This window comes from Stegostoma tigrinum, chromosome 4 (assembly GCF_030684315.1).
Source record: "Stegostoma tigrinum isolate sSteTig4 chromosome 4, sSteTig4.hap1, whole genome shotgun sequence".
NCBI classification, from domain to species: Eukaryota; Metazoa; Chordata; class Chondrichthyes; order Orectolobiformes; family Stegostomatidae; genus Stegostoma; species Stegostoma tigrinum.
This window is the reverse complement of record NC_081357.1, coordinates 72,063,903-72,078,298: the sequence shown is the minus strand read 5'-3', so window position 1 is coordinate 72,078,298 and position 14,396 is coordinate 72,063,903. Positions and strand designations below refer to the sequence as shown.

General features: G+C 40.0%; 1 protein-coding gene across 1 annotated transcript; it reads left to right on the top strand.

Annotated features, from left to right (window-relative positions):
• Positions 1-1,071: 1,071 nt before the first annotated feature.
• LOC132209562 (adhesion G-protein coupled receptor F1-like) lies at positions 1,072-10,973 on the top strand. The gene is given in 4 exon segments (XM_059645701.1): positions 1,072-1,105; positions 2,204-2,376; positions 3,227-3,362; positions 10,003-10,973. Coding segments are annotated over 4 exon segments (1,314 nt in total).
• Positions 10,974-14,396: the final 3,423 nt, after the last annotated feature.

The following is a 14,396-nucleotide window of genomic DNA, read 5'->3' as shown; positions in this document are numbered from 1 at the left end:
CATCATATTTAAACAAATTCACCGAAATATAATATGTCTCAAGGCTAAGTTTGCCAATTTAATTCACCCTCAATCTAAATGAACATCCTGGTAAATCTCCTCTGCACCTTTTCCAACGCTTCCACATTTTTCCTGTAATGAGGTGACCAGAACTGGACACACTACTCCAGATATGGCCGAACCAGACTTTTACATAGCTGGAGCATAACTTCATGGCTCTTGAACTCAATCCCTCTATTAACGAAAGCTAACATACCGTACGCCGCCTTAACAACTCTATCCACCTGGGTGACAGCTTTCAGGGAACTGTGAACATGAACCTCAAGATTCCTCTGCTCCTCCACACTGCCAAGAATGTTTCCATTAACCCTGTATTCCACTTTCAAGTTTGCTCTTCCAAAATGAATCACCGCACACTTTTCAGGGTTAAACTCCATCTGCCACTTCTCAGCCCAGCTCTGCATTCTATCAATGTCCCTTTGTAACCTAGAACAGGCTTCCACACTGTCCACAATGTAATCCACCCTTCCATTCCTTTATCCAAATGATTTATAAAAGTCACAAACAGAAGAGGGCTCAGAACAAATCCTTGTGTTACACCACTTGTAACTGAACACCATGTTGAATATTTTCCATCCACTACCACCATTTGTCTTCTAAGGGTCAGCCAATTCTGAATTCATCTGCCACATTTTCCCCTTTCCCTTACCTCCTTATCTTCTGCATGAGCCTACCATGGGGAACCTTATCAAATGCCTTACTGAAATCCATGTATACCGCATCCACTGCTCCACCTTCATCCACTTGTTTGGTCACCTCTTCAAAGAATTCAGTAAGGTTTGTGAGGCATTCTTTACCCCTCACATTACCCTCACAAAACCATGCTGACTGTCACAAGTCAAACTATGCCTTTCCAATTGATCATAAATCCTATCTCTCCGAGCCCTTTCCAATAATTTGCCCACCACTGACATAAGACTAACTGGTCTGTAATTTCCGGGGTTATCCCTGTTCCCTTCTTTGAACAAGGGAATGATGTTTGCCTCTTTCCAATCTTCCAGCATTATACCCATGGACAGTGAGGCTGAAAAGGTCATCGCCAAAGGTAATCTCATCCCTTGCTTCCTATAGAATTGTTGGATAAATCCCATCAGGCCCAGGGGACTTATTTATCTTCAACTTCCTCAGAATTCCTAGCACATCTTTCTTACTAACATCAACCTCCTATAGGCTACCTGCCTGTTTCACAATGTCCTCTTTTGCAGCTAGGTCCCACTCAGTTGTGAATACTGAAGAAACATATTTATTAAGGACCTCTCCTATCTCTTTAGGCTCCCTGCACAAATTCCCTTTACAATCTTTGATCAGCCCTACCCTTTCTCTGGCCATTCTTTTGTTCTGCACATATGTGTAAAAAGCCTTGGAGTTTTCCTTGATCCTATCCGTCAAGGTTTTCTCATGACCCCTTATAGCTCTCCTAAGCACTTTCTTCAGCTCCTTCCTGGATAACCTGTATCCCTCTAGAGCCCTTTCCATTAGTCTTTTCATAAACCTTACATAAGCCTCCTTCTTCCTCTTAACAAGTCGTTCAACCTCGCTTGAGAACAATGGCTCCCTCGCTCAACCGCATCTTCTCCGCCTGCTTGGGACAAACATATCGAGCACATGCAGTATACATTCCTTAAACAATCTCCACATTTCTGTGGTGCTGTTCCCTGACAGCATCTGTTCCCAATTTATGTTACCCAGTTCTTGCCTAACTGCATTGTAATTACCCTTTCCCCAATTATAAACTTTACCCTGCCGTATGTGCCTCTCCTTATCAGTGACTATCGTGAAAGAAACAGAGTTATGATCACTACCACCAAAATGCTGTCCTACCAATAGGTCTAACACTTGGCCTGGTTCATTGCCAAGCACCAAATCCAATGTGGCTTCTTCATGTGTTGGTCTATCTACGTATGTTATACATTTATAGATCAATAATCAACTGTGTGAAAAATAGATCAGTAGAGTAGTTTAAAGGAACAGTAAGAACTAGATGAGATTTTCTGAAGATGGGTGCTGACCCGAAATGTCGACTTTTCTGTTCCTCTGATGCTGCCTGGCGTGCTGTGTCCTCCAGGTTTACTCTGTGTTATCTAAGAACTAAATGATGTAGTTTTTCATAATAAAAAGACTGAGCATTGCTTTCTTTAAACAGATGAAGAAATACCATGCTTTCATGAAAATTACGGCATAACAAATTACAATACCTTCGCAGAAATCCCCTGCGAAAATGAGCCAGGGGTCTTGAAAATCAGATGTGGAAAGAATGGAACATATGAACAAGAATATGCTTTTTGTATATCGGAAGAAATCAACGAAATTCTTGAGGTATGAATTACAAAGATAGAAATTAAAGTAAGCGCTGTTATAGTAAAATATGCTCACACTTTTTTTTGTTTAGTTTAACAATGTTTCTAGCTAGTTTAAACCTATGGGTGAGAATTCATATTTGTTTGGTAGACCTGAAAGCACAGAATTCACACAGAAACTGAAGTTAAAGTATCTAACACTTAGCATCTCAAAGCATTGGGGAAGTACCACTAGCTGTGCCTTTGGATGATCTGCCAAAGCCAGTGAAAAGAAAGTTGGTCCTCTCCCAAGACAGCATGCCCAGCATTGATGTAATAATTACTCAAAATCTAGTATACCTGGCTAGACATGTGGTTTGTTTGGCCAACACCAAGCTGCTGATGCAACTGGTATAATTTGAATTCAGTTAAAGCATGGGGGAAAATGGAAACCCTTGGGGGATTTATTCAACACGTCCCCTAAGAAGCCAAAGTTTCCCATTGACTAATGAGAATCCAAAGCTTGTGACAGACCAAAATGGAGAAAGTTTATTGAGAAGGCACCAAATATACTGAGAAACTTCAGCAGAAACATTCAAAAGATAAGTCAAAGCATCAGAAAGTGCATACAAATCCCCCAAAACTCAGCTATTCAACCCTCCAAGCACCAGCTACAACCCATGTGCAGACACTTAAGGTTATCCTTTTGTTTTATCAGCCATCTCCGAACCTGTTGATCTAGATTGGAAAAAAGTTATCTTTGATCCCAAGAGACTTCCCAACAAAATGAAAACTTAGCGTTCAAACTTGGCCAGGATTCATATATAAATATTAGACAATGATCATTGTCAAAAAATAGAGGACCAACAAATTCCTTTGACCTCTAACAGCAGGGAAATTACTATGCCTCTCGATTAATCTCAGTTTTAACTGATTCAGCTGAATTAATACTGTCGCTACCTGATCACCAAAGTGAACAGTCCTTTGTGATGCCAGATTCATCACCTGAGCCCTCAAAATCTCAAAGTATCTGAAAGACACATGTCAAGAAATGGATGAAGAAGCTCAACTCTTGTCTAGTACGATAACTGTTTCTTTGCATGCCTGTCATTGACTTTAGTATCTTCACCGCTCCACCACTGATGCACTCGATACTCCCTACAAACCGCACCACAATACTGACTTGCCCTGAAACCTGTTTTACCAAGGGAAATGAGAACACTCTGTTGTGGACACCATCCTGTTTATACCAGAGTTACTAACTAGTCTCACTTTGAGTAGATCCCACAGAGATGGCCTCCTAAATGCTGTGCTAATGACTGGACCGAAATGGTCCTTGTACTTGTGATTCATTCTTCCACAGTCAACAGCTCATGGCTTGTAACTAAACCACATTGTCCAAGCCTTGCTATTCCTCCCATTATTTGGAATGCGGTTTTATTGTCAGTTATGGCATTGGGGACAATAAAATAATTTTGATATTCTGAGTCCTGAAAAAGCAACTATGGATGAAGAGAAAAAAGCGAATGGTAGGACAGAGAAAGAACAACCAATAATCAGATGGAGGAAGAAAAAGACAAACTTGCACTCTATTAGGGAGAAATCAGCAGCAACCAGGAAGTGAGGAGAGAGGGAAGATCATAAACTAGAGAGAGAAAGAAATAGGATCACAGACTAGGGAGAGAAGAATCAAAAAATATCAATCAGTGGAGAAGTTTAGAACCACAAACTAGAGGGAGAAGGAAAAGACTACAGACTGGAGAAGGATACCAGAGAGAAACACAACCTGGATGGGAAAGAGGGAGGGCGCAAAAACTGGAAGAGACAACACTATAAGATGAAAGAGGAAGAGAGGGTAACACAAACTGAGAAACAAGGACAGCATTCTACGGAATTGACAGGCACGTCTTGTGTGATTAAAGAATTGGTTACTTTTTTTTTGCTGAAGTTTCTTATGAACAGTAATTGTTCCAAGCAAAGACTTGTTACAAGTTGTGTGTTCTATGTAGCATAAAGATATGCATTGTCATATGTAAACATGATGCAGTTAGTCTATAAAACAAACAAATGAATATTGTGTTCGAATTATTTCGTATAAAACTGAAAATAAGTAAACTAACCTTTATACAATACTTTTCTCATGGTCTTGCCAACAATTTATGTCCAGATTTATCTTCTAATGATTATAATGTCATTTTCTCATGATCTTACAAGTATTTCTGCCTCATAGTTTGTTTTAGACTTTTATACAGTTGTCTTTTTCCAAAAATAAAAAGTATATATTTCAGGGAGATTGGACTAAAATGTTTAAAATGTCAGTCACTAGTCTGTGACTATTCAAATTCGAAAGGCTACAATACAATACAGGCACATCCTCACATCAAAATAAAATTAAACCAAATCTCAGGACTTTGTTTCTTTTTGCAGAAGGTTTTGGCCTTTGGAGCAATATGCCTGTATAATAGTGTGAATGTAGTCTTATTGCAGTATTCAAAGGCTGAATTTTTTGCCTGATGTCATAACATATAGAAGGAAAACTGAATACTGAATGATACAAAGTCACTGTGTTCCCCTCATTTTTTTTGGTTGCATTTGTAGGCCAGAGAGGAATTTACAGATGTTTTCCTCTAAATTGACGTAGGGTGTTCAAAAAGCTTTTTCCTTTTTGCTTACTTGATAGATTATTTGGAAGTTGGTAGATTGGGAATGGAGGTAACATCATGTTATACAATGACTATGTGAAATAAGTTCTGTTTACCTGTTTGTCTTTTCCAGTCCATCAAGTTGCTATGTGCTTATCATCACTTTTCATTTCTCGGGTGTCAAAAAGATCGAATTTAAAAGATATTTTTTCCAGTCTTCTTCGGAATTTATCCATTGCTGTTACTGTGGTCAACATAAACACTGCTGGAAATATCCAAGCTGTGGTTGACATTATGACAGAAATTTTGAAGCTAGATGTCAATGTTACGGAAACAGACATGGCGGTAAGAACCAGAAACTTTCAGAAACAGTCTTGGGCTTGATTTTGCACTTTTAGTCATGATTTTTTTGTATGAAAATGTGATTCTCTCATATTTTGTCTTATAATACACAGACTGAGAGGATTGTCTTTTACATTTGATACGCCGTGAAGAAAAGCTGTGAACACACATTATTGCAGTAGAGTTTCAATTTTCAACTTTGGTTGAAAATGAGTTTGCTTTAGCTTGCCAATATATATCATTGAAGGTTTGAGCTTCTCTTCCATACTTTCCACATAGTTTGTTTAAAAATTAGCTATAAAATCTGAAAATTACCTACATTGCTGCAAAGGAATTTTGATTTCCAGAGTGACTGAACTAAGTACACCTGAGTTTACAAGATCCAGTTCAAGAAGAAACATTTCAGTCTCAGCAACATTTAAATCAGAAACAAATTCAAAGCATCTTACTAAATCCCGAGACATTTTTTCAAGTAGCCATGTATTCCATTGTAGAACCACAGAAAAGACTTAGGCCCTGATGCAGAAAGTAGCTGGCATAGAAGTGCGGTGAAATATAGGTGCATTGTATGCTGTTAGGAAAAATTGAACCAATTGGAACATATTGTTTAGAAAAGATTAGGCTGAGAGCTGACCTTATTAAGCTTTTTCAGACAATATAAGAGCTTGATACTGTAAGCGTATAGAAAAAGTCCTAACTGCTGGGGAGATCAAAATTAAGATAATAAAATAAGATTATCATTAATTGATTTGAGTAGAATTGATGTTTGGCTCAATTGCAGTAAGAAAATGAACAGTTGGCTGAAGGCACAATTTTCAGCAAAATTAATTAGCTATATTACCCATGAAATAATTGAATGGAACCTTCCAGGTCTGCCAGGAGAGGAAGAGGAATTTAAAAGGAGGCTAAAATTGAGATTCCTCTTCATGGATTCAAGTTTAACTATTAACCTAGGTAAAAGTTTCAGCCAGGTCAGCCTTCCCAAACATCATTTTTGCAATGCTCTTTTGCACTGATTAGTTAAATGCTCATTAATCATAGCATGCTGTGGTTTTAAATCCATAAACACAGTTTATGGATTTAAATCCATAAGCAAAAAAAGTGTACAAAACCTGACCATGTATCTGAGGCATGTTTCGTGAGACTTCATCACTCTTTGGAAAGGGTGCAGAGGAGATTTGCTAGAATATTGCCTGGTATGGAGGGAAGGTCTTACGAGGAAAGGCTGAGGGACTTGAGGCTGTTTTCGTTGGAGAGAAGAAGGTTGAGAGGTGACTTAATTGAAACATATAAAATAATCAGAGGGTTAGATAGGGTGGATAGGGAGAGACTTTTTCCTAGGATGGTGATGGCGAGCACGAGGGGGCATAGCTTTAAATTGAGGGGTGAAAGATATGGGACAGATGTCAGAGGTGGTTTCTTTACTCAGGGAGTAGTAAGGGAATGGAACGTTTTGCCTGCAACGGTAGTAGATTCGCCAACTTTAAGTACATTGAAGTCGTCACTGGACAAGCATATGGATGTACATGGAATAGTGTAGGTTAGATGGGCTTCAGATTGGTGTGACAGGTCAGCATAACATTGAAGGCCGAAGGGCCTGTACTGTGCTGTAATGTTCTATGTTCTATGTTCTAATGTCTTTCAAGGGAGATAGCAAGAACTGCAGATGTGGAGCTGCAGCAACACAGCAGGCCAGGCAGCATCAGAGGAGAAGGAAAGTTGACCCTGAAGAAGGGTCCTGACCGGATCATCAGCTTTCTTGCTCCTCTGATGCTGCCTGGCCTGCTGTGTTCCTACAGCTGCACACTGTGTTATCATTGTCTTTCAAGGTCGGTCTTTGGTCATAAAATTTGTGCATAAGCATTGCAGGCTGTCCAGTCCATTGCACATGAAAAGCCTCAGTCAAAGCAAGTCTTCTGAAGCCTTTCTGTTCTCCAAGAGTTATTATATTAGGATTGAAGCCTATCTGGGAAAACTTACATTTGTAAGTGAGGTGTTTGCTTATCTGCTGTTGAGGGAGTTAGTGGTGAGTCACTCAGTGCACCCAACTTGTACATGAGTTCCTACGCCTCACACATGGCCAGATGAATGCAAGTAAAATAGAAAACAAAAAGCACATTGCACGATCATTCAGGTAAGGATGACAGGCTCAAATGAAGTATTTACTGCAGAGTAATAGCTCCCATGCTCTGAGATCTTAACATTGATATCCTAACCACCTGAAATAATGTATTGAACTCTAAGCTGAAGGGCAACTTGCACACAGGTTGTGATTTTTCCCACCATCGACATCATGCTGGTACCTGCAAGGCATAAAGTTAGAGAAGGCAATGTGGTCAATGGTTAGATGTGGCATGCAATGAATAACACTGTCAGTGGGATAATGAACACTACTTAACTCAGTTACGTAGACCCATAGAAAATATGATCAGGAGTGGGCTATTTCACCATTTGATTGTGCTGTGCCATTCAATATGATCATTACCGGTCATTCAATTTAGTACCCTGCTACAGCTTTCTCCCCCTACACTTTGAACCCTTTAGACCTGAGGACTATATCTAATTCCTTACTGAAACCATCCTGTGTTTTGGCCTAAAACATTTGCTACAGTCAAGAATTCCCTAGGCTCCCCCTTCACTCTTTGGCTCAAAGAATTTCTCCTCCTCTCGGCCATAAATCACCTACCCTGTATCCTTAGATCTGTGGTATTGACTCATTGGGAACATCCTTCCTGAGTTTACACTGTCCAGTTCTGTTAGAATTATAGGTTTCTATGAGATTCCTCCCTTATTCTTCCTAACTCTAGTGAATAAAGTCCTAAACAAGCCAGTTTCTCTTCAGATGTTAGTCTTGCCATCCCAGGAATCAATCTGGTGAACCTTTATTCCTCCCATGGCCAGAACATTCTTCTTTAGGTAAGGAGACCAAAACTGTACACAGTATTCCAGGTGTGGTCTCACCAAAGCCGTGCACAATTGCAGCAAGACATTCCTGCAGCGCTCTCAGGTAATCCACCTTCCTGTTTTTGCTCCCAAATTGGATAACCTCACATTTATCCACATTATGCTTCATCTGCCATGTATTCGTCCACAAACTCCATTTGTCCAAATCACACTGATGACAACTCATGGATTCTTAGCATCTCTGTGGGAGTGATCAGTCTTCTCCTGCAAGAGACAAGATTTTCTCCTCACAGGTGAGGAACCTGATGTCACCTGCCCTTACTCATTGTGCCCTCCTGTGGGCTCTCTTCTCCTGAAATGACAGAAGAGGAGGGGTCAAATGAACTGAAGACAGATAGCATAGCTGTCCGTGTTAGTACGGGTGGAGGAGGGTTAGTGAGATGCCCCGCAAGAGTGAGCAGAGCACAGGGGGCATGCTGGGTTCATGGTGTGGGAAATTGTAACAAGAACGAGAGTAAGTAAAGCAAGAGAATAGCAGAGAGTGACCGTGAGCTAGCAGAGAAAAGATTGTGGCACTTACCGTGGCAGAGTGCAGAAAATCATTGACCTCTCTTGGGGCACCACTGGCTGCTCCTCCAAGCTGTGGAGACAGGACTGACCCAGGTGACCATCTTAGAAAGCACTGCCAGGATGCAGTGGTGTGGTCTCTTCTGCCGATCCGGAAAAGAGGAGACCTCTCCTCTGGACCACCCCATCCACACTAAGACTTCCAGGTTGCTGTTGAAGAATTGTGGTTTCATCATCCCTAAAGTTTTGGCTTCATTGTCATTAACTAGCAGTAAGTTTTGGAATGCCATTGCTGGCCCAATTATACAGTAGACTGTTTAATGTGGCATGGATGGTAGGGATGCTGGCCTTCCAATGGAAACCTAGCAAGTCGTGAGTTGATCTGGGAACAATACATGGGACTGACATCAGATGTGAAGAGCTCCAAAGGGGCAGAGTCAGTAGTTAATGAGGTGAGTTCGGTAAGAATCGGCAATCGATTTTGTGGAGAGAGAATCTTTGGAAAACTCAATGCAACTCCTACTTCACCAAATGAAGAGAGATTCTATGTCTCACATGGCTGTGGAGGCTTAGTCATTGAAGTATGTGCAGAGTAGAGTTGCACAATATTTTAGGCGTTAAGGAAATTAAGGAATACAAGAGTGATGCAAGAAAGTGGAGTTGAAGAAGGTAAAACATGGAAGATTCAAAGAGAAGCTGCCCAGATTAGATTTTACTTTATTAGTTCTTTTGTTTTATTTTTGGCTTTTTCTAGGAGGCATAAAGGTGCACAGATCAAGTGCTCCTTCTCTGCATGCCTTTCTTGTATGTTCATATGCTCAAATGTGTACCTTTTTAGCCCATTTTCTGATGCCAAAAATATTTGATCCAATGTGAAATTGGATATTTGATTAATAAAGCTTCCTTTTGAATTTTCAGAATTTCTTAAACTGTAAGTGAAGTTCTCTCTTCTGAATCAATAGCTGCATGGAGAAATATTACAATTGTAACAGCTGAAAATAGCCTCAATCCTAGTTCCCAATTATTACAGTCAGTGGAATATTTTAACACACACCTCAGACTGCAGAATGACAGATTTAACATAACAACAGAAAGAAACCTTGTCGTCATAGCTAATTGAAATGGCAAACGTTCTATTGATGAAACCTTTCATAATATTTCCACTGTGGAATATTCCAATTTAAGTGCTAATGTATTCATTTCGTCTATAGAATTTGAAGATGCACCAACATGGATTGACATTTTACCCACTACCACAACTTTTGATGGCAACCTTTTGATTAATGGTCTCATCCTGACAGTAACAATAAACGTTAACGATTCTATTAAAGTCAAGATGACCTTCTCAAAAAGAAATCGTATGCTAGATTTCAACAGTGCCATGTGTGTGTTTTGGGATTTTGAAGGAAGAGGAGCGTGGAATAATACTGGCTGTAAGCCTGAAATCAATGAAGAAAATATCACATGTCACTGTAATCACAATACATCCTTTTCAATGTTAATGTCTCCTGTTACCAATGACAGCCCAGCTTTGAGTTATATCACCAGAATCTGAGTTGCAGTCTCAATTGGAAGTTTGCTAATTGCCATTGTTATTGAGGCCATAGTGTGGAAGCATGTGACCAAAAATAAAACCTCATATACTCGCCATGTTGGAATTTTGAATATTGCAGTAAATCTGCTGGTCGCTGATATATGGTTCATTGTGGCTTCAGCTGTAGAACCAGAAACACAGGCTTGCACAGCTGCTACTTTCTTCATTCATTTTTTCTATCTTGCCTTATTCTTCTGGATGTTAACCCTGGGCCTGCTGCTCGGCTATCGTTTACTTTTCCCTTTCCATCATCTCAGTAAATCAGGTATGACAGGAATATCATTCGCCATTGGTTACCTGCCTCCATTGCTAATCTCAATCATCACAATCGGGGTTACCTTTCCAAGAGACAGTTACACGAGAGAAGGTGCCTGCTGGCTTGGCTGGGAGACCGAATACCCTCTGCTTGCATTTGCTATTCCGGCATTGGTTATAATCACAATCAACATCATCATTCTGATGATAGTCATTTTTAAGCTGCTGCAACCAACAAATGGGGACAGATCCAGTGCCAATCAGGACAGAGAAGCATTCAAACAGATTGTGGGAAGCATTGTAGTGCTGACCCCAATCCTCGGACTCACCTGAGCATTTGGAATACTAACCTTTCAGCGGGATTTCCATATTGTTTTCCATTATATATTTACAATTCTCAATGCTTTTCGGGTATGTGTCAAATATATTTCATAACTTTTGACTTCTAACTGTTTGGTTAACTCAGTTGTGCATAGGAATTCAGATTATGCAACTTTCAGCAACTAAACATACCCGACTGGCTCATTACTTTCTGTGTCATTCTTTAACATGTAATTTTACAGCTAACTGGGTGTAAGCAAGATCCTGCATAAGATCAGCCCATAACATCATATAAAGCAATAATTGGCAAAAATGCATTTTCCAGAGGTTTATTCGTTAACATATACAAATCTGGAAATAAGAAAAGTACAGCATCAAATAAACTCAGTTCAGTGAGCTTAGCAGAAATGTTAGTTTTCTTGATAGTTATTCTCCGTAATCAGTAGATGAGCTGGAGTATCACTATTTAATACGAGATTTAGTTGTAGAGCATCTTTCACATTGTCAGAACAACTAAGTGCTTATAAGTTAATATTGAAAGTCTAATTATTGCAAGGTGAGCAAAATCTTTACTCCAATCGTCCGAAGATCTTTTTTGAGGCTGCATTTTTGAAAAAGACTGCATTTATATTACTTGGGGAAGATTTAGTTTTTGTGTTGTGGGTGACAATGTCTTGAACTTTTGGGGTGTATAATTTTATCACTGTTAAATTGAAAAGGAAGTCATAGCTTACTGAGTAGAAATATTGTGCTGCATAAAGAACATTGAACGTAGCAGCTTCTGATTTAACCAGGACTGAGGGTCCAACGGCTAACAGGCTGAAGAGAATGGGTTTAAAAATTATAATGATGAACTTGCCACCTTGAATTTGAGTAGCTTTGAGGAATTATGGGCTCAGGAAATGTAGACACAGAGGATGGGATAGCTAATTGTTTTATCAGCACTACTTGTGGGAAAAGAGGCACCCATCAGACCCACTTTGAAGATATTTCAAATCATCCTGTGCAGGGATATTGATACACATCTCTGGAGTAGATGAAATTTGAATCCAGGCTTTCTGGCTCAAGGCAGGGCCACCATACAGCACCACAAGAGCCCCATCAGACCCATTCTTTCATACCTTCTATTAATTGTAAAAACACTCACCATCAGTTTTCATTAGCAGCTGTTCCTCATTCTGGTTTCAGCCTCCTACTGTTCTGAGGTACCATGTTCCCTTACTTACCAGATTTACACTCACTTGCAGCCTGATGAGTTCTCAACAATCACTTCAACACGTGATCATTGTGGAGCTTTCCGATAGGTAAACTACAGGGAATTTGCTTTGTTTCTTAGCTAACAGACATGTTTGATCATCTGGCATCTCCCAAAGATTTTATTGCATCCCCAGACTTCTTCCTTTTCACTATCATTGGCATCTTTCCTCCTAAGTATCTGCTGAGTTCCTCCTTCTCACTATCTCCAGATCCACAACGGATTACCTCCAGACTGCCTATTCCTCACTACCTCCAGGATACCCACCCTACTCCTATCCCGAATCTCTCTCTTTTTTTATTCACTCATTTGGATGTGGGTTTTGCTCATGAGACCCTTTATTGCCAACCCCTAGTTTCTCCTGAGAAAGTGATGGTGAGTGGCCTTCTTGAATCACTGCAATCCATATGCTTGACATTTGATGCTGAACACTGATTTTCTTCCAATCAAATCCATGTGAACAGTAGACCTCCTATCAGCTGTAATAACATATTTTAACTTGTTTTGTCAAGAATTAACCCTTTATTAAGCTTACTATATCATTACACACTCTTGGTAATAATAGATTCCGAATGCAGCTCTTCTATGTTTGACATGGAGTCACTGCAAGATTTCTAACCTTTGACTTATTCTTGTAGAAAATGTGCTTACACGACTAGCCCAATTGTTTCTGGATATTACTAACCACCAGCATGTTGATAATGGGGGAATTCAGTGATGACAATGCCATTGAATGTCAAGGGGCACTGGTTAGATGTTCATTGTCTTCACTTGTCAGCCCAAAACTGGACATTGTCCAAGTCATTCTGCATTTGGAGATGGGCTGCTTCAAGATTGAGGAGTCAAGAATGATGCTGAATATTTAGCAATCATTAGTGACCATCCTTACTTCCAACCTACAATGGAGGGAATGTCATGGATAAACTAACTGAACATGGTTGGGGTTATGACATTATCCTGAGGAACTTCTGCAGTCCTGGAACTGGGATAATTGACCGCAAAACTGCAGCCATTTCCCTTTGTATGAGGTAGTTTGAAAATAGCAGAGATTTTCTCCCGACTGTTTTTGATCCAGTGTTGCTAGAAGTTGAAGCCACGCTTGGCCAATTATGGATTTAATGTCAGGAAATGTCACTCTGACCTCTCTTCTGGAATTCACCTCATTATCTTTGTTTGAACTAAGTAATGAGGTCAGAAGCTGAATGGCCTTGGAAGAATCAAAAATGAGCATCAGCACAAAGGTCTTTGCCATATCAGTGCTGTTTGATAGCACTGTTGATAACACCTGGACTGATGGGGCTCTAATTGGCTAGCTGCATTTAACCAGCAGTTTACATTCTTCCATACAGGACAATGGATGTAGTGTAATAGCTGTACTTGGACAGCTTGGTTCATGTTGGGAGCAGATTCTGGAGCATGTACCTTGTTTACTATTGCTGGAATGTTGTCAGGACCTGTAGCCTTTGCTGTATCTAGTGCCTTCAGCTGTTTCTTAATGTTGTGTGAAATCAATTGAGTAGACTGTAGACTGACATCTGTGACACTGGAGACACCTGGAGGAGGCCAAGATGGATCATCTACTTGCTATTTCTTGCTGAAGATTGTTGCAAATGCTTCAGCCTTGTCTTTTTGCACTGATATTTTGGGCAATCTCATCTTTGATGGTGGGGAGAATTGCAGAGCCTGCTTTGCCATTGAGTTGTTTAGTTGTCCACTGCCATTTGCAACTGGATATAGTGAACTGCAAAGTTTAGGTTGACCGATTGATTGTGGAACCATTTATAAAAATCAGTGATTTGCTATTCATGCTGCTTGACATTCACGTCTTCCTGTATTGTTGTTCCACCAGGTTAACACCTTATTTTTAGGCAAAGTCAGAAGTCACACGACACCAGGTTATAGCCCAACAGGTTTATTTGAAATCACAAGCTTTCGAATCGCAGCCCCCTCATCAGGTGCAGTGACAGAGCAGGGTACACAAACCCAGAGTTTATAGCCAGAGAAATTAAAGACAGAAAGATCAAAAGATCATATAACTGGTGTGAGTGGAGTGTCAGATGATAAGTCTCTTCAGGAGACCAGGAGCATTAGACATTGAGTAAAGTGCCAATAACCAGTGAAGGGATGAGTTATAATCCAATTAGGTGAGGCAGAGGGATAATTTCAAAAAATTAAGAATA